Consider the following 20,831-nt stretch of genomic DNA (forward strand, 5'->3'; position numbering starts at 1 on the left):
CAGTCCAACACTCTGTGTCACACAGTGGCAAAAAATTTTATACATACACACACACTGTGGCTAATAGCCACTGATGGACCTCTGCTCCATATTTTTATCTAAACCCCTCTTGAAGGTGGCTATGCTTGTGGCCGCCACCACCTCCTGTGGCAGTGAATTCCACCTGTTAATCACCCTTTGGGTGAAGAAGTACTTCCTTTTATCCGTTTTAACCTGTCTGCTCAGCAATTTCATCGAATGCCCACGAGTTCTTGTATTGTGAGAAAGGGAGAAAAGTACCTCTTTCTCTACTTTCTCCATCCCATGCATTATCTTGTAAACCTCTATCATGTCACCCCGCAGTCGACGTTTCTCCGAGTTAAAGTCTGTAAAACCATGCAGATTGGGAGCATGGACTGCAGCCTGCTCTGCCAACATGTTTCTTACAGTGGCTTTTGGCAAAACCATACCCTTGGTTAATTCTTCTTGGCTTCCTGCTTTCCAGTTTCCTGAAAGATCCTGCTGAGATTATTGGAAAGCCCCTTTCCTCTGAATGCTAGGATTAAAAACGACAGTTTTGGTTTCTCAATACAATACCACCAGCGTCAACAGTGAACATGCGTTGGTATAGCCTACAAGGACGGGTCCCAGGTACTACAGCTGTTGCTCTTTGTCTTCCAGTGTTCCATCCACGATAGTGCTGATTTCAAAGCTGTAGCCGACGCCATGAAAGTGATCGGGTTTGAGCCAGACGAAGTTCAGACGGTGTACAAAATTTTGGCTGCCATCCTGCATTTGGTGAGTCGGGCGTGGAAAAGGGTGGGGGATTTGGTGCCGTTCGAGAGGCTGTGGGAATAGCTTCCAATTCCCCAGGACTGAAATCGTCGACAAAAGCTGTCAATTTGAGGAATGATCTGGAGCAGAAAAACCCCCTTGAAATAATGAACATATAACAGTAGAGCGGCCGTGTTGGAAAGAGGAGGTGGTTGGCTTCTCTACAGATGGTGGGTCTTCCCTGCTGTTACCACTTTCTCTCTCTCTCTCGGCTTGGCTTCGCGAACGAAGATTTAAGAAGGGTGCAGTAGTCCACGTCTGCTGCAGGCTCGCTGGTGGCTGACAAGACCAATGCGGGACAGGCAGGTCCGGCCACAGTGGCTGCAGGGAAAAGTCTGATTTAGGGTTGGTGCTGTAGCAGTGCGATTCTTCCTCAATCTCCTTTTGTCCTCAAGACCAGCTATGCGTGCGTTCTCAAAGGAAGAGACAGCCTGGTGGATGGTGTGCCTCCATGCTTTGCGATCTGAGGCTAGGTCAGACCACTCAGCAATAGAAATATGATTGTGTTTGCTCAGGGCTGGGTTAGGAAGTACTATCCTACCCATGGGAGAAGCATTTGCTTTAATACCTGCTCATGGCTTTTTGTTCTGAAACAGTGCTTTAACCATTAAACCCCACCATGCTTTATTGTGATGACTCTTCTCTCTGATAGCCAGTCTCTTACAGGTAAACAGCCCCTTTGACAGAAGAGAGGTCAAAAGTTTGTTTATTTCAGGTGCCAAGTGAAAACCTCTTATCTCAGCCCCGAATCTCTCAATGCTACCTTAGAAAACTATTATTTTAGATCAGGCTAATCCAGGGGCAGCCAAGGAAGGAAGGGGGGAGGGAGATGGGGAGGGAGAGGTGGAAAGAAAGCAACTTCATTTAAATGCATTCTCCAGGCTGAAGGCCAATGGAGTAGAGGGGGCTTCAAGAGCCACACAATATGTGTGAAAGAGCCACATGTGGCTCCCGAGCCACAGTTTGGCCACCCTGATTGAAATGATTACATATAAACATAAAACAATCCCAATTATACCAAAAACACTTGCATATGTCAATGAAATAAGAAATAGAAAAACTTACGTCGGGGGTCCCCAGCCTTTTTAAACACAGCAACAAAATGGCTGCCGCAAAATGTGGTGGAGCTGGTCACAAAATGATTTCTGCAGCTTAACTTCCTTTAATTATTTTTTTTTTGTATTTTGCGTGTGAGTGTGTGTCATGGCGACCTCTGATGACTGGCCCCTACTGGAGGCATGAAGGATATTCAGAGAAGTGATTGAATAAAGCCTGCTCCTGCCTCCCGGTTCCAGTATTCCAAGGAGGCCTTCCATCCAAGTACTTGCCAGAGCTGACTCTGCTTAGTTTCTGAGATCTGATGAGATCAGGCTTGCCTGGGCTGTCCAGATCAGGGTGCTGGAGCTTAACTTCTGACACACCGTGACGATTCTCCGCTTGCACCTGCTGGAACGGCCTTGGGTCAGCCATGGCTCTCTTAGGAGTTGTCCTTGAAAGGGCAGCTGCTGTGAGAGCTCTCTCTCAGCCCCACCCACCTCACAGGTTGTGGTGGTGGGTGGGGGGCAAAGGAGATTGTGAGCCACTCTGAGATTCAGAGTATAGGGCGGGGTATAAATCCAATATCATCATCTTCTTCCTGTCGTGCACTGCAGGTGCTTTCAAAGCAACGTCTGAACAAAAGCTGTGCAGCCAATCAAAAGCCTAGCTGTGTCAAAGCCCTGTCTGGCCCCTCCTACTTCTTGAAAACACTTGGCAGGCATCAGAGAAGATGTCAGCGGGTACGATGATACCCATGGGCACCGTGTTGGAGTCCCTGGCCTTATCCTATGTAATTTAAGTTTAGACAAAATCCAATTTCTATGAAATATTCCCCACGGCCCTTTCAGAAAAATAAGAACATCTCAGCCCACATCTGAGCAATTACAGATGTTTTGGATGCGGCTGCCTTACCTAGGCCCAGCCGCATGAAACTCACATTGTATTAAAACCATTCAGTCTGTTTCCGCTGAAGGCATGGTGTAAACATGGTGTCCTCCTGGGCCCTGTTTTGTTCCACATCTTTATCAATGATTTGGATGAAGGAACAGAGGGAATGCTTATTAGGTTTGCAGATGATGCAAGGGGCTGCAAATACAGTAGAAGACAGAAACAGGATACAGGATGACCTCGACAGGCTGGAAAACTGGGCTAAAGCCAATAAAATGAATTTTAACAGGGATAAATGTGAAGTTCTGCAGTTAGGTAGGAAAAACTCCAATGCATAGTTATCGGATGTGGGAGACTTGTCTTAGCAGTAGTATGTGTGAAAAGGATCTAGGGGTCTTAGTGAACCATACGCTGAACATGAGACAACAGTGTAATGCGGTGGCTAAAAAGGCCAATGCAATTTTGGGCTGCATCAACAGAAGTATTGTGTCCAGATCACATGAAGTGATGGTATCGCTTTACTCTGCTCCGGTAAGACCTCACCTGGGGTCTTGTGTTCAGTTTTGGGCACCTCATTTTAAGAAGGATATAGACAAGCTGGAACGGGTCCAGAGGAGGGTGATGAAGATGGTGAGGGGTCCGGAGACCAAGCCCTATGAAGAAAGGTTGAAGGAGCTGGGGATGTTTAGCCTGGAGAGGAGGCGGCTGAGAGGTGATACGATCACCATCTTCAAGTTCTTGAAGGGCTGTCATCTAGAGGATGGTGTGGAATTTTTTTCTGTGGCCCCAGAAGGTAGGACCAGAACTAATGGGTTGAAATTAAACCAAAAGAGTTTCCGTCTCAACATTAGGAAGAACTTCCTGACCATTACAGCGGTTCCTCAGTGGAATGGGCTTCCTCAGGAGGTGGTGGGCTCTCCTTCCTTGGAGTTTTTAAACAGAGGCTAGATGGCCATCTGACAGCAATGAGGATCCTGTGAATGTAGGGGGAGGTATTTGTGAGTTTAGAGTGGTTCTTCAGTGGAACAGGCTTCCTCAGGAGGTGGTGGGCTCTCCTTCCTTGGAGGTTTTTAAACAGAGGCTAGATGGCCATCTGACAGCAATGAGGATCCTGTGAATTTAGGGGGAGGTATTTGTGAGCCTAGAGTGGTTCTTCAGTGGAACAGGCTTCCTCAGGAGCTGGTGGGCTCTCTTTCCTTGGAGGTTTTTAAACAGAGGCTAGATCGCCATCTGACAGCAATGAAGATCCTGTGAATTTAGGGGGGGGGGGGGAGGTGTTTGTGAGTTTCCTGCATTGTGCAGGGGGTTGGACTAGATGACCCCGGAGATCCCTTCCTTCTATGATTCTAAGCAACTTCAAGCTTAGCATGCATTTCCCAAAGACATACTTGTTTCAAACCTGCATTCCGTTCTTAGATTGGTTCTGGGCAGGAAGCCATGTATTCATAGTTGACTTTCTCAAGGATAGAACAGAAAGAGCCATGCTGATGAGGCAGGAAACATTTGTGTCTGTTTGCAGCGGTTGTTACGCCTTCTTTGTTCAGTAATCTATACCGTTATCAACCAGGGGATGTGACAACTGTTTTCTTCCTGTCCTCCTCCTCATATTGTGACAGTGTCCAGGGCCGACCTAGGCAATTGCCTAGGACGCTGACCTTCTGGGGTGCCAAATTGGCCACCTCACCATGTGACTGAATGATGTCATCAGTGTGGGGGGGAGGGCAGAAATTGGGCTTGCCTAGGGTGCCAGACAGTCTAGGGCTGGCCCTTACTGTGCCAGAGGAGGTGTTTGTGAGTTTCCTGCATTGTGCAGGGATTGGACTAGATGACCCTAGAGGTCCCTTCCAACTCTGTGATTCTATGAACTGCCTGACCATTAGAGCGATTCCTCAGTGGAAGAGGCTTCCTCGGGAGGTGGTGGGCTCTCCTTCCTTGGAGGTTTTTAAACAGAGGCTAGATGGCCATCTGACAGCATTGAAGATCCTGTGAATTTAGGGGGAGGTGTTTGTGAGTTTAGAGTGATTCCTCAGTGGAATAGGCTTCCTCAGGAGGCGGTGGGCTCTCCTTCCTTGGAGGTTTTCAAACAGAGGCTAGATGGCCATCCTGTGAATTTAGGGGGAGGTATTTGTGAGTTTAGAGTGATTCCTCAGTGGAAGAGGCTTCCTTGGGAGGTGGTGGGCTCTCCTTCCTTGGAGGTTTTTACACAGAGGCTAGATGGCCATCTGACAGCATTGAATATCCTGTGAATTTAGGGGGAGGTTTCTGAGTTTCCTGCATTGTGCAGGTGTTGATGACCCTAGATGTCCCTTCCAACTAGATGACCCTAGAGGTCCCTTCCAACTCTATGATTCTATGATTCTAAGTAGACAAGACTGACTTTGATGGACCCAGGGTCTGATTCAGTAGAAGGCAGCTTCGTATGTTCTTTTTCCATCATCTTCTGTTGAGCTGTAGACGCTCCTCTCCGTCCTCCCTCTATTTGGCATCTTGAAAATTACCTCTGTGCTTTACCGCCTTGGGGACACTGAAATACTCTGCCTGCCTCGAGAGCGTGAGGATGCTGCCGTTTCTTTTGTAGCGGCCACAGAGCCTGCTTGCCAGCAAGGACCCTATAAATCTGCAGCATATTTCCTCAGGAAAGCCCTTCGTGATAAAGACAGAGCAGACAAGAAAATCACATGTGGAAAGGGCTAAAAGAGCACAGAGAGCCCCATGGTGCACAGTGGTAAGCTTGCAGTCCTGCAGTCCAAGCTCTGCTCATGACCTGAGTTTGATCCCAATGGAAGCTGGGTTCAGGTCGCTGGCTCAAGGTTTGACTCAGCCATCCTTCTGAGGTTGGTCAAATGAGCCCCCAGCTTGCTGGGAGTAAAGTGTAGATGACCAGGGAAGGCAGTGGCAAACCACTCTGTAAAAACTCTGCTGTGAAAATGTTGTGATACGATGTCACCCCATGGTTTGGTAACAACCTGGTGCTTGCACCTTTCCCTTTTAAAAAAGCATAGAGTCAAAGCCGAGGTCACCTCCCTCAGCCTGTGCAATTATCAGACCGCAAGTAGTGCTCTTGGCACTGTAGTCAGATGGTTTCAGACACCTCCTGATACCTTAAACAAGAGAGGTGAAGTCGTTTGCTAAGCCAGGGAAAGTAAAAAGCATTCTCAGCTCCTGTGCTGTTCCTGCCTTGGACTTCTGGACGATCGAAGCTGGAGCTCTGGAAGGTAGAAAGGAAGTAATAATTGTGTATATGAACCTTGGAGGGCCAGAGGACATATTGAGTACGACCCTTCTGGTCTAAAGGAAGCAGTCTCGTTTCCGAAGTTCAAAAATGCTTCCCGTCCAGATGCTGCTGATCTGCATAGCAGCGAGAGATGTGTTTGCAAAAAGCCGGCCCTTGCATTGGCCCAAGTTAATTTGTATTTGCTTGAAGTCAGTGGCCCTGTCAGAGTCATTTTGCGACCCTCGCTGATGGAGAATGAGCCAAATCTGTCTCTTACTGTTTTTACCCCCCATCTGCAGGGCAATCTGAAGTTTTTGGTGGATGGTGACGTGCCGGTGATTGAAAACAGCAAGCTAGTGTCTGTCATCGCCGATCTGTTGTCAACCAAGGCGGACATGGTAGAGAAGGCCCTGCTTTTTCGGACGGTGGCCACTGGCCGAGACGTCATCAATAAGCAGCACACTGAGCAAGAAGCCACTTATGGCAGAAACGCATTTGCAAAGGTGACTGCGGATCCTCTCCCTGCAGCTCAGGCTGTGCAGGTCTTCCAGATATTTCTCATGACTCTGCACCTTCCTATTTTGTTTTGGGAAAACCATTAACTGCTGGCATGTTGCCTTTCGATATTTGAAGGCAACCGTGCAAGTATGCCCACAGAGAAGAGTATTGGCAGGTTATTTTTCTGGCCTGTATGGGGGGAGGGAAAGGGAGAGGAGGGGAGGAAGCTGTCATCGAATTTCAGAATTTCTCTCCTGCCTGTTTACGTCAAGATGAACTGTGTTTGTCCCGTGCAGCCGGACTGAGTGGCTCTTCTGAGCTGTCTGGTGGTGCCAGTATGGGTTAGTCCTTGATGTATGAGAATTCTTGGCAATATAATTCGCATACGTTTGAGAAGATCGTCTGTCAAGTTACCTAAAATCAACTAAGTTTTCTTGGTGGGAGTTGGGTGTGTGTGTGTGTGTGTGTGTGTGTGTGTGGGAGGGAGGGAGTGCTGAAACCCTTGATGCTATAGCCATGTAGCAGTTAAGCCTTCACCATGGAAAATAGTCTGGGACTGACTGACTGACAATCAGCTTGCTGCAAATTGGAATTTTACGACACCGGTAAAAACCAAAGCACACTGTGGCTAATAGCCACCGATGGACCTCTGCTCCATATTTTCATCCAACCCCCTCTTGAAGGTGGCTATGCTTGTAGCCGCCGCCACCTCCTGTGGCAGTGAATTCCACGTGTTAATCACCCTTTGGGTGAAGAAGTACCTCCTTTTATCCGTTTTAACCTGTCTGCTCAGCAATTTCATCGAATGCCCACGAGTTTGATCTATTTAATCAACCTTTAATCTATATAGTGACAACCGTGACCTCTGTGGGAATGACTTTTGTTGTTTTCTCGGTTGGAAGGCGATATACGAACGCCTCTTCTGCTGGATTGTGACCCACATCAACGATGTCATTGAAGTGAAGGACCACAACAGCACGGTTCTTGGGAAGAACACGGTCATTGGCGTCCTGGATATTTACGGCTTTGAGATCTTTGACAATAACAGGTGAGCCCTCCTAACGAAGAATGCATCTGGGACTTCAAGTGTTCTTCCTAGGTGGTAAATGAAAGCCATTCTCTTTTCTGTTAACAGTTTTGAGCAGTTCTGCATCAATTACTGCAATGAGAAGTTGCAGCAGCTCTTCATCCAGCTGGTTCTCAAGCAAGAGCAGGAAGAGTATCAACGCGAGGGGATTCCTTGGAAGCACGTGAGTGAGCAGACAGGTTGTCCTCTGGCAAGGTGGACTCAGAGGTCCCAGGTGTCTGGGATTTTGCCCCATGGGTAGTTATGACGAGGTCAAGGAATGTCTGCTTCCTCACCTCACCACTAAGAGTCTTCATAAACCCTTTCCGATAGAATCCTAGAGTTGGAAGGTACCTCCAGGGTCATCTAGTCCAACCCCCTGCACAATGCAGAAAACTCACAAACACCTCCCCCTAAATTCACAGGGTCTTCATTGCTGTCAGATGGCCATCTAGCCTCTGTTTCAAAACCTCCAAGGAAGGAGAGCCCACCACCTCCCGAGGAAGCCTGTTCCACTGAGGAATCGCTCTAAACTCACAGATCCTCCCCCTAATTCACAGGGTCTTCATTGCTGTCAGACGGCCATCTAGCCTCTGTTTAAAAACCTCCAAGAAAGGAGAGCCCACCACCTCCTGAAGAATCCTAGAATCCTAGAGTTGGAAAGGACCTCCAGGGTCATCTAGTCCAACCCCCCTGCACAATGCAGGAAACTCACAAACACCTCCCCCTAAATTCACAGGGTCTTCATTGCTGTCAGATGGCCATCTAGCCTCTGTTTCAAAACCTCCAAGGAAGGAGAGCCCACCACCTCCCGAGGAAGCCTGTTCCACTGAGGAACCGCTCTAAACTCACAGATCCTCCCCCTAATTCACAGGGTCTTCATTGCTGTCAGATGGCCATCTAGCCTCTGTTTAAAAACCTCCAAGGAAGGAGAGCCCACCACCTCCTGAAGAATCCTAGAATCCTAGAGTTGGAAAGGACCTCCAGGGTCATCTAGTCCAACCCCCTGCACAATGCAGGAAACTCACAAACACCTCCCCCTAAATTCACAGGGTCTTCATTGCTGTCAGATGGCCATCTAGCCTCTGTTTAAAAACCTCCAAGGAAGGAGAGCCCACCACCTCCTGAAGAATCCTAGAATCCTAGAGTTGGAAGGGACCTCCAGGGTCATCTAGTCCAACCCCCTGCACAATGCAGGAAACTCACAAACGCCTCCCCCTAAATTCACAGGTTCTTCATTGCTGTCAGATGGCCATCTAGCCTCTGTTTAAAAACCTCCAAGGAAGGAGAGCCCACCACCTCCTGAGGAAGCCTGTTCCACTGAGGAACCGCTCTAACAGTCAGGAAGTTCTTTCTAATGTTGAGCCGGAAACTCTTTTGATATAATCTCAACCCATTGGTTCTAGTCCTACCTTCTGGGGCCACAGAAAACAATCCCACACCATCCTCTAGATGACAGCCCTTCAAGGACTTGAAGGTGGTGATCATATCACCTTTCAGCCACCACCTGTAGACTTTTCGGTCTGTGAAAAGGCTTTGCTCAAATCTTCCTGAAATGCTAGTTGTGATACTAGAACAAATGTCTTGGCAGCTTCTGGGGCGAAGGGGCATGCGAAAGAACCATCAGAGAGCCGGTTTGGTGTAGTGGTTAAGTGTGCGGACTCTTATCTGGGAGAACCGGGTTTGATTCCCCACTCCTCCACTTGCAGCTGCTGGAATAGCCTTGGGTCAGCCATAGCTCTCTTATCTGGCAGAATGGGGTTTGATTCCCCACTCCTCCACTTGCACCTGCTGGAATGGCCTTGGGTCAGCCATAGCTCTCTTATCTGGCAGAATGGGGTTTGATTCCCCACTCCTCCACTTGCACCTGCTGGAATGGCCTTGGGTCAGCCATAGCTCTCTTATCTGGCAGAATGGGGTTTGATTCCCCACTCCTCCACTTGCACCTGCTAGCATGGCCTTCCATAGCTCTGGCAGAGGTTGTCCTTGAAAGGGCAGCTGCTGTGAGAGCCCTCTCCAGCCCCACCCACCTCACAGGGTGTCTGTTGGGGGGGGGGAAGGGAAAGGAGATTGTGAGCCGCTCTGAGACTCTTTGGAGTGGAGGGCGGGATACAAATCCAATATCTTCATCTACCTCACAGGGTGTCTTTTGTGGGGGTGGGGAAGGGAAAGGAGATTGTGAGCCACTCTGAGACTCTTTGGAGTGGAGGGCGGGATATAAATCCTATATTATCTACCTCACAGGGTGTCTGTTGTGGGGGAGGAAGGTAAAGGAGATTGTGAGCCGCTCTGAGACTCTTTGGAGTGGAGGGCGGGATACAAATCCAATATCTTCATCTACCTCACAGGGTGTCTGTTGTGGGGGAGGAAGGGAAAGGAGATTGTGAGCCGCTCTGAGACTCTTCGGAGTGGAGGGCGGGATATAAATCCAATATCATCTTCTTCTTCTTTTACTTGTTGATATGGATTTTCTTTGTGCACTTCTGTTTTTTTAAAACGCTGCTTTCATTACTTTCTGTTGTCGATATCTTGGCTCTGTTATTTCCACAGATCGACTATTTCAACAACCAGATCATCGTTGACCTGGTGGAGCAGCAGCACAAAGGGATCATTGCCAATCTGGATGACGCCTGCATGAATGTTGGGAAGGTTACTGATGAGATGTTCTTGGAGGCCCTGAATAAGAAACTGGGGAAGCACGCTCACTTCTCCAGTAGGAAGGTACTCCTGGTTCTGTCTGCAAAATTATTCTGCTGTCTGAATAGATCAAGCAATTTTGAATGTTCCTAGTTTAGTTTCGAGGAGCCCCGTGGTGCAGAGTGGTAAGCTGCAGTGCAAGCTCTGCTCACAACCTGAGTTCGATGCCGGCGGAAGCTGGGTTCAGGTAGCAGGCTCAAGGTTGACAGCCTTCCATCCCTCCAGGGTCGGTAAAATGAGTACCCAGTTTGCTGCGGGGGGAAATGTAGATGACTGGGGAAGGCAATGGCAAACCACCCCGTAAAAAGTTTGCCTTGAGAACATTGTGAAAGCAATGTCACCCCAGAGTCGGAAACGACTGGTGCTTGCACAGGGGGACTACCTTTATCTTTTTAGTTTAGTTTCATCTGGAGCAACGTGAAACAAACGCTGGTGCGTCTTCCCCTTGGTGCTCTGTATTTTCATGCCTGCATCCAGGTGCGAGGGCTAGGAACTTGCTTTTTTTTTTTAAGAGCTTGAGAGTTTAACAACTTTTTAAGGTTCTGTGCCTACAGAGTATGATCATCAGAACATGCTGCTTGGATAAATGACTGGCTTCTTTCTGTGACGTATCCATTTATCTTTGCTGATGCTTCAGCCTGAGTGGGTGTGATTAAGAGCCAAACCAGACATTACTTTTCTCTTGAGTTTGCACAGGGATTTACTGCAAGTCCCCAAGGTAGCTTACCTGCAGAATGCACAAACAACTTACCTGCAAAAAGCACAAACAGTGCTGATTTTTATCAGCACAGCAGAATGGGGGGGAAGAGGAGTTCCTGTCTCTCCTCCCCACCATGCTGTTTTCAGTAGCCCAAACAAAACGGGCTGGGTGTCTTATTGGGAGGCTGAAAATAGCTTGAGGTAATGGTGGTGAGGAACCTCTTCCTCCCCCGTCCTGATCAGAATCTGTCCTTTTTACACATGAGTTGTTGCAGGGACTTAAAGCTCTGCAATATGGCTACAAGTCGTCGTGAGGAACTGGTGAGTGGCTAGTTTGGCTCTCAGTGTGTTCATTTTCCAAAAGTTCCACAAAGCTATAGGCCTAGTTTCAACCAAGATGTATCTAGACTGCACTGCTCCAGATGATGGTGTTCGGGGTGGGGGAATGCTCCTTATATAAGCTGCCTTCTACTGACTCAGGCCCTTGGTCCATCAAGGTCAGTATTGCCTAATCAGACTGACAGCAGCTCTCATGAGTCTCAAGTTGAGGTCTCTCACATCACTTCTTGCCGGAACTTTTAACTGGAGGTACCAGAGATTGAACGTCAGACCTGCGTGCCGAGCAGATGCTCTAGCACTGAGCCCCTCCCCATACGAAAATGTTTCATAGTTCTAGAAGACTAGCGTATCAGGAAATATGCTGGTCTTGGTGTACTAGGGTTTTGTGTTTTTTTTAAATGGAGGATTGTTTCATCATTCAGTCTCCCCCTGTAATCAGAAATGCCACAGACCCTGTCATGATCCTGGACCTAGTGAGGCCTACAGGCTTCAGTGAAGCCTGCCTAGGAGTTACTAAAGAAAGCCTACATTTCCCAGGATCCCTTCTATCCCTCTGATTGGGTGGCAAGGTTTTGAAGGGAAACTGGCCCAGAGAGGGGTGGGACCTGTGAGGACAGCTTAAAAGGGCCTGGCACAGACAGGGGGGGCGGGGTATTCTCTCTGGGACAGGCTGCAGGAGAGAAGAGATCCCTTGCCCAAGGTGGTGAGTTCTGGTATTAGAGGAAGGGAATGTCTAGTTAGTTTTGTCAGGGCTTCTATTTATTTGCACCAACCTTTACTGTTTTCATATTCACTATAGCACTAAATCTTGAGCACTTACTGTTTTAGAGCCCTAACAATAAACTCCTTTTTGTTGTTATACTGCCTGGGTTCTCACGTCTCCTTGGTCACAGCTAAGAGGTATTTACTAATAAGGAAGATACAGGGGTGGTTTGGTGCTCTGAGCCTTCCCATGCAGACCCTTACCCAGCATGATGGTAGCCAGTAGAAGGCCCTCCCAGGCCCCTGCTGTGTGACAGCCCTCCTTACACAAGCTTATCGCCTCAGTAAGAACTTGGCCGAAGTTGTAAATGAGAAATGCATTCGTTTGGTAAGAGAACAAGCAACATTCAAGGTCATGCCAGCGTCTCGGGTGCTAGGGGGAGGCAGATAAAAAGCTAAAGCTCTGTGGCCATGACACTTGCTTGAGAGATAACACTGCTGGGCTGAAAACATTCCTTCCTTCCTGTGCGCTTGCCCTGCTCTCTGCTTTTGTCAAAGGTCAGTGCAGGGTAGCATCTTTCCCCAAGTGACATTCGGGCATTCTCCTCATGCTGGGGAGAGGAGAGGAGAGGAGGAAGAGATGGTCCCCAATTCCTCTTTACTGTAACCTCACATTTCTCCCCCCCCCCTTCACCGTGACCTCTTTTTCTCTCCTCCTGCCTTCAGCTCCTCCTTGTCCCCCACATGACTGTCATTAGCTCCTCTTCCTCCTCCCCCCCCCTCCTTCCCTCTCGAGGCTCCTGCCCAGGGCTTTTTTTGTAGAAAAAGCCCAGTAGGAATTAATTTGCATATTAGACCACCCCCCCAACCACCACTGTTTCACGCATGGCTTTTTTTGTAGAAAAAGCCCAGCAGGGACTGATTTGCATATTAGGCCACACCTCCCCAACCACTACTGTTTCACACAGGGCTTTCTTTGTAGAAAAAGCCCAGCAGGAACTCATTTGCATATTAGGCCACACACCCCAACCACACAGGGCCTTTGTAGAAAAAGCCCAGCAGGAGCTCATTTGCATATTAGGCCACACCCCCAACCACCACTGTTTCACAAAAGGCCTTTTTGTAGAAAAAACCCCAGCAGGAACTCATTGCATATTAGGCCACACACCTCAACCACCACTGTTTCACACAGGGCTTTTTTGTCGGAAAAAAACAGCAGGAACTCATTTGCATATCTTAAAAAAAATTAATTATTAACGGGTTTTTATAATGTTTAGATGTTTTTATTGTTAACTAAGTTTTATCTATTACCTATTGTTGTACATGTATAGATGCTGTTAGCCACCCTGAGCCGCCTTGGCGGGGAGGGCGGGATACAAATAAAATTTATTATTATTATTATTATTATTATTATTATTATTATTATTATTATTATTATTATTATTATTATTATTGTTATTATTATTATTATTATTATTATTATTATTATATCTGACCACACCCCCAGCCAGCCAGAACTGCGTTCCTACTCAAAAAACGCCCTACTCCTGCCATATTCTCTCCTAGGCTGCTCCTTTGGCAGCCCAATATTGTGGCATTCTTTGGCAACCCCATAATCTTGACCATGGCATTTTTTTGAAGTTATTATCCAGATATGCACGTTATACTTGTATCTGATAAACTGGCCTTTGACTCTTAAAAACCCTGGAATATTTGGGTGGCCTCTAAGGTGCTTCAAATTTAGATATGCATATGATTTCTCTTTTGTTGTTTTCCCCTGCTCCTGTCCCCATTGTGTGGATTGTTTGCTCCACACTCTGGAGGCAAGTTATAGGGATGGCAGCCTTCAGGTGGGGCCTGGGGGATTCCTAGGGATTACAGCTCATCTCTGGACTACAAAGAGCAGAAGTCCTAGAGAGAAGGGATGCTTTGGAGGATGAATTCTATGGCATTTCACCTGCCTGAGGGGCCCCTGTCCTTCCCAGGCTCCACCCCCAAATCTCCAGGAGTTTCCCAACCAGAATCTGGCAACCCTTCTTCCCTCCCCATTCCCACTGGCGACCAAGGGCGAGACCTGGCAACCCTAATTAGATCCATGGGGTGGTTGTATCAAATAAAACTGTGTCTGTCTTGTGGATCAGAGAATCATAGAGTTGGAAGGAACCCTCAGGGTCATCTAGCCCAACCCCCTGCATAATTCAGGAACTTCACAAGTAACTCACCCCCTCACATACAACCCCAGTGACCCCTGCTCCATGCCCAGAAGGTGACAAAAATTCCCAAGATCCCTTGTCAAACTGGCCTAGAGAAAAATTGTCGCCTGACTGATGGGGGCTGGTTGAGGTTTGCGCTAGATTAGAAGGGCATGGCTTTAAAATATAGGAGAATGCGGCTGACCATATTGGGTGAAACAGACCAGTTTCCTGCGTGGTTAGTTATTCTGATGACACCAGCCAGAGTTGGGGAGCTGGTCGCACATTTGCAGGTCGGGGTCAAAGTTGCACGTGGCCTGCGTCGCAGAAACACACAATCTGCAGAATTGCTTCAGTCTGCCTTGCTTGCTGTGCTTTGTAAATATCACCTGCCAAAATTTCTCATCGGAGTCCTTGGAGTTGTCCTGATGTCCAGCAGGGGGAGTCGCAGCCTCTTTAATGCAGCACGGTGGGGCGGGGAGAACAGGAGCAGGGATTTGGCTAGACAATCATGATGTCACTTGCAACCAATGAGGGCCCCTGTTTACATGCATGTGACCCTTTTCTAATCAGCTAATTTTCTGTGGCAGCAAATGCAGATGGTGTTGGCGTTGGATTGCAGTTAAGTGCTTGTTACCCTCATCAGTGGCAAAATACTGCCGCTTTTTACTTCTCAGCCCGGAAACCTTTGAATCTGATGTTTTTATTTTGCTGGAATGCAGCCAAACAACATCCCCATGCTGCTTTTAAAATCGGACTGCCCCTTGACGATCATGCAGCAGTGACTGTTTCCTTGACGGGAAGAGCTCACCTGGAATCTTTTTGCAAGTGGGGGAGGCCTCACCCCATAGGGCAAATAGGAAGCTGGACATATATGCATTAAAAACATACTGCAGTCTGTTTCCAGAATTAACACAATAGAATTAAAATTTTGATAGTTTGTTTTGGCTCGTCGTATGGAGAAAGTAGAGAAAGAAGTACTTTTCTCCCTTGGTCACAATACAAGAACTCGTGGGCATTCGATGAAATTGCTGAGCAGACAGGTTAAAACGGATAAAAGGAAGTACTTCTTCACCCAAAGGGTGATTAACACGTGGAATTCACTGCCACAGGAGGTGGTGGCGGCCACAAGCATAGCCACCTTCAAGAGGGGTTTAGATAAAAATATGGAGCAGAGGTCCATCAGTGGCTATTAGCCACAGTGTGTGTGTATATATAAAATTTTTTGCCACTGTGTGACACAGAGTGTTGGACTAGATGGGCCGTTGGCCTGATCCAACATGGCTTCTCTTATGTTCTTCTGTGACACAGAGTGTTGGACTGGAGGGGCCATTGGCCTGATCCAACAGGGCTTCTCTTATGTTCTTACGTGACACAGAGTGTTGGACTGGACGGGCCGTTGGCCTGATCCAACATGGCTTCTCTCATGTTCTTATGTTCTTATGTAGTAATGAAACTATACAGCGGTGGCTTCTGGCTGGTACGTTTGGTTTGGTAGAAAACATTTCGAGCGAATCAGCTGAACCAGAATCCCCTCTCCCGCTCTGGTTAACATAGTCCCGTCGCTGTGTTTGACTTGCATAATTGCAGTCTAGTTCAGGTCAAATTAATTGGAGGAAGGCTTTTAATTAGTGCTGTTAACCTGATTAAAGATCTCCTAGTCAGTTAATGGATCAATTTCTTTTGCATAAGCTCAGTGGTTCTGAAGGAATGCATTCAGAAGCAGACCCGTGGAGGTTACTCCTATCAGTGGTTACAAGCCGTAGTGACTAAGGGGAACCTGCACATTTAAAGGCACTAAGCCTCTGAATCTCAGAGCCAGGAAGCAACCTCAGGGGAAGGCCTTGGCCACTATGCCCTGTTGTTGGCCCTCCAGAGGAACTGGTTGGCCACTGGGTGAGACAGGATCCTGGACTAGATGGACCCTCCCTGGTCTGACCCAGCAGGGCTCTTCTGAGGTTCTTCTCAGGGGAAGGCCTCAGCCTCTCTGCCCTGTTCTTGGCCCTCTAGAGGAACTGGCTGGCCTCTGTGTGAGACAGGAGGCTGGACTAGAGAGACCCTCACTGGTCTGACCCAGCAGGGCTCTTCTGAGGTTCTTCTCAGGGGAAGGCCTCGGCCTCTCTGCCCTGTTGTTGGCCATCCAGAGGAACTGGTTGGCCGCTGTGTGAGACAGGAGGCTGGACTAGATGGACTGTTGGTCTGATCCAGCAGGGCTCTTCTGACATTCTTCTCAGGGGAAGGCCTCAGCCTCTCTGCCCTGTTGTTGGCCCTCCAGAGGAACTGGTTGTCCACTGTGTGAGACAGGAGGCTGGACTAGATGGACTGTTGGTCTGATCCAGCAGGGCTCTTCTGATGTTCTTCTCAGGGGAAGGCCTCGGCCTCTCTGCCCTGTTGTTGGCCATCCAGAGGAACTGGTTGGCCCCTGTGTGAGACAGGAGGCTGGACTAGATGGACTGTTGGTCTGATCCAGCAGGGCTCTTCTGAGGTTCTTCTCAGGGGAAGGCCTCAGCCTCTCTGCCCTGTTGTTGGCCCTCCAGAGGAACTGGTTGTCCACTGTGTGAGACAGGAGGCTGGACTAGATGGACTGTTGGTCTGATCCAGCAGGGCTCTTCTGATGTTCTTCTCAGGGGAAGGCCTCGGCCTCTCTGCCCTGTTGTTGGCCATCCAGAGGAACTGGTTGGCCCCTGTGTGAGACAGGAGGCTGGACTAGATGGACTGTTGGTCTGATCCAGCAGGGCTCTTCTGACATTCTTCTCAGGGGAAGGCCTCAGCCTCTCTGCCCTGTTGTTGGCCCTCCAGAGGAACTGGTTGTCCACTGTGTGAGACAGGAGGCTGGACTAGATGGACTGTTGGTCTGATCCAGCAGGGCTCTTCTGATGTTCTTCTCAGGGGAAGGCCTCGGCCTCTCTGCCCTGTTGTTGGCCATCCAGAGGAACTGGTTGGCCCCTGTGTGAGACAGGAGGCTGGACTAGATGGACTGTTGGTCTGATCCAGCAGGGCTCTTCTGACATTCTTCTCAGGGGAAGGCCTCAGCCTCTCTGCCCTGTTGTTGGCCCTCCAGAGGAACTGGTTGTCCACTGTGTGAGACAGGAGGCTGGACTAGATGGACTGTTGGTCTGATCCAGCAGGCCTCTTCTGATGTTCTTCTCAGGGGAAGGCCTCGGCCTCTCTGCCCTGTTGTTGGCCATCCAGAGGAACTGGTTGGCCCCTGTGTGAGACAGGAGGCTGGACTAGATGGACTGTTGGTCTGATCCAGCAGGGCTCTTCTGACATTCTTCTCAGGGGAAGGCCTCAGCCTCTCTGCCCTGTTGTTGGCCCTCCAGAGGAACTGGTTGTCCACTGTGTGAGACAGGAGGCTGGACTAGATGGACTGTTGGTCTGATCCAGCAGGGCTCTTCTGATGTTCTTCTCAGGGGAAGGCCTCGGCCACTATGCCCTGTTGTTGGCCCTCCAGAGGAACTGGTTGTCCACTGTGTGAGACAGGAGGCTGGACTAGATGGACCTTTACTGGTCTGATCCAGCAGGGCTCTTCTGATGTTCTTCTCAGGGGAAGGCCTCGGCCACTATGCCCTGTTGTTGGCCCTCCAGATGAACTGGTTGTCCACTGTGTGAGACAGGAGGCTGGACTAGATGGACTGTTGGTCTGATCCAGCAGGGCTGTTGTTATGTTCTTTGGAATACTCCTTTGGCTTGGCAGCCCCCACCTCTGGATATTTGCCCCCTCCTTTGTGGAGGACTCTTCATGGCTGCTCAACAGTCACCCAGAGGTACAGTTGTACAGGGGTTAACTCAGAGGTGTTGATGAGCAGCCTGGATGTGGGTGTAGGAATCAAGGCAAGGCGTTGTAATTAAATTGACTTTATTACTATAAGGCACACACTCAGGAGAAGAAGATGGGAAGAGATTGGATTTATGCCCCGCCCTTTGCTAGCCAAAGAGTCTCAGAGCAGCTTACAAGTCTCCTTTCCCTTCCCCTCTCCACAACAGCCACCACAGTGTTCCCTCTAAGCTGCAGAGTCTTGAGCAAAAACCAGAGCAAAAATTCTGCTTTGTGAGGTACTGGCATTAAAGTTGTGAGCTGCTGCATAAATTATTGTGCTCTGGGGCCATCCTTCCTGAGCTAAGACAAAATGTGTGAGCTGGAGGTTAAAAATCTATGAGCTAGCTCATACTAACTCAGCTTAGAGAGGACACTGGAGGTAGGTGGGGCTGAGAGAGCTCTAACAAAACTGCTCTTGAGCAGAACAGCCTTGAGGGAACTTGTGACTGGCCCAAGGTTACACCAGCAGGTGCCAAGCGGAGGAGTGGGGAATTAAACCTGGTTCTCCCAGATAGGAGTCTGCGCACTTAACCACGACACTACACTTAAACACTACACTTTCTTAGCATGCAGGCTAAGAAAGTAGAAGAATGTGGAAAAGGTCTGTGAACTAGGTGAGACTTAACAGTTCTTGAGCTTCTTCCCTTGTCCCTTGCTTGAGGTTGGCTGGTGAGTGCATAGGGGCTGGTTCTTTGGCTTTAAGGGCTCGTGTTCTCACACACACATGGAGTCACCCATGCATCTGCACACAAGCACACAAAGGGACAGCTCCTCTTTAGGTCTCCTTCCATGTATGTCCCCAGAGATATTAACTGATCCTCTTTAGGTCTCCTTCCATGTATGTCCCCAGAGATATTAACTGATCCTCTTTAGGTCTCCTTCCATGTATGTCCCCAGAGATATTAACTGATCCTCTTTAGGTCTCCTTCCATGTATGTCCCCAGAGATATTAACTGATCCTCTTTAGGTCTCCTTCCATGTATGTCCCCAGAGATATTAACTGATCCTCTTTAGGTCTCCTTCCATGTATGTCCCCAGAGATATTAACTGATCCTCTTTAGGTCTCCTTCCATGTATGTCCCCAGAGATATTAACTGATCCTCTTTAGGTCTCCTTCCATGTATGTCCCCAGAGATATTAACTGATCCTCTTTAGGTCTCCTTCCATGTATGTCCCCAGAGATATTAACTGATCCTCTTTAGGTCTCCTTCCATGTATGTCCCCAGAGATATTAACTGATCCTCTTTAGGTCTCCTTCCATGTATGTCCCCAGAGATATTAACTGATCTGTACTTGCGTGCTCAGCTCCCAAGCCCTCCAAACCCAGCTTGCCCAATCAAGATTTGATTTTTTTATCTCTTTCAAAAACACAGGAAAAAAGAACAAGGGGAAAAACTTTTTTAAAAAGAAAAAAGAACAGGGGGAAAAACTTAAAATTTCTTTTAAAAAGAAAAGGAAAGTTATACATAAAGACAAGATAAAAAATGTAACAACAGCGTGGGAGCTGCACATAAGTAGACTAGCTGATGAAGAAGAAGATGATATTGGATTTATATCCCGCCCTCCACTCCGAAGAGTCTCAGAGCGGCTCACAATCTCCTTTCCCTTCCTCCCCCACAACAGACACCCTGTGAGGTAGATGAAGATATTGGATTTATATCCCACCCTCCACTCCGAAGAGTCTCAGAGCGGCTCACAATCTCCTTTACCTTCCTCCCCCACAACAGACACCTTGTGAGGTAGATGAAGATATTGGATTTATATCCCGCCCTTCACTCCGAAGAGTCTCAGAGCGGCTCACAATCTCCTTTCCCTTCCTCCCCCACAACAGACACCCTGTGAGGTAGATGAAGATATTGGATTTATATCCCGCCCTCCACTCCGAAGAGTCTCAGAGCGGCTCACAATCTCCTTTCCCTTCCTCCCCCACAACAGACACCCTGTGAGGTAGATGAAGATATTGGATTTATATCCCGCCCTCCACTCCGAAGAGTCTCAGAGCGCCTCACAATCTCCTTTACCTTCCTCCCCCACAACAGACACCCTGTGAGGTGGGTGGGGCTGGAGAGGGCTCTCACAGCAGCTGCCCTTTCAAGGACAACCTCTGCCAGAGCTATGGCTGACCCAAGGCCATGCCAGCAGGTGCAAGTGGAGGAGTGGGGAATCAAACTCGGTTCTCCCAGATAAGAGTCCGCACACTTAACCACTACACCAAACTGGCTGATCCAGCAGGGCTGTTGTTATGTTCTTTGGAATACTGATGGTCAACTAGCTGATAGACTAGCTGATGGTCTGCGCTTTTACTACAGCTAAGACTTGTATTGCAACTTTGGGAAGATAAAAGCCTGTCTCCAGTCAATCAGACCTTAGAACAATATTTGAACGCATGGCAAATAAATGGTAATTGCATATGGACTTATTTTTAGATATTTGGAAACCAATGGAGAAGGGCTGATGTATTACAGAAATGATATTTTTACTTTTTTTTCGGTTTTTTGATCGGTATTTGTGTACGTGCTTGTGTGTCTACGGCACCTGGAAGTCATGGTGACTTCTGGTGACTGACCCCTACTGGAAGCCTGGAGGATAGTCAGAGAGGTGGGGTGTTTACTCTCTTGGCTGCCAGATCCGCTCATTGGCTGGATGAGATCTTGAAAGGCTCCTTTTTGGGTCACTCTCAGCCATTTGCCCCTCTGGCTTGTATTTCATAGCAGAGGGTAATGGCCAGTTTAGAAGTGGGGAGGAGACCGCTTCATCTAAAATGAAGGTTTACTCATTCTTCTGACTCAAGCTGAAGGTCCTTAATTGGATTAATCAATCAAATTAATTGTAATGTTGCTGCCTTCCGTTTGTCTACCGCGATGA

General features: G+C 48.4%; 1 protein-coding gene across 1 annotated transcript in view; it reads left to right on the plus strand.

The window, feature by feature from the left end:
• The window catches only part of LOC132584205 (unconventional myosin-Id), a 440,151-nt gene that overhangs the window by 225,263 nt on the left and 194,057 nt on the right, over positions 1 to 20,831 (plus strand). Inside the window, exons 7-11 of the mRNA XM_060256019.1 lie at positions 661 to 777; positions 6,253 to 6,456; positions 7,354 to 7,499; positions 7,587 to 7,701; positions 10,068 to 10,238. Of these exons, the coding sequence (XP_060112002.1) occupies positions 661 to 777; positions 6,253 to 6,456; positions 7,354 to 7,499; positions 7,587 to 7,701; positions 10,068 to 10,238 (753 nt within the window). The remainder of the gene's footprint in view (positions 1 to 660; positions 778 to 6,252; positions 6,457 to 7,353; positions 7,500 to 7,586; positions 7,702 to 10,067; positions 10,239 to 20,831) is intronic.

The sequence above is a fragment of the Heteronotia binoei genome, chromosome 15 (genome assembly GCF_032191835.1).
Source record: "Heteronotia binoei isolate CCM8104 ecotype False Entrance Well chromosome 15, APGP_CSIRO_Hbin_v1, whole genome shotgun sequence".
Taxonomy (NCBI): Eukaryota; Metazoa; Chordata; class Lepidosauria; order Squamata; family Gekkonidae; genus Heteronotia; species Heteronotia binoei.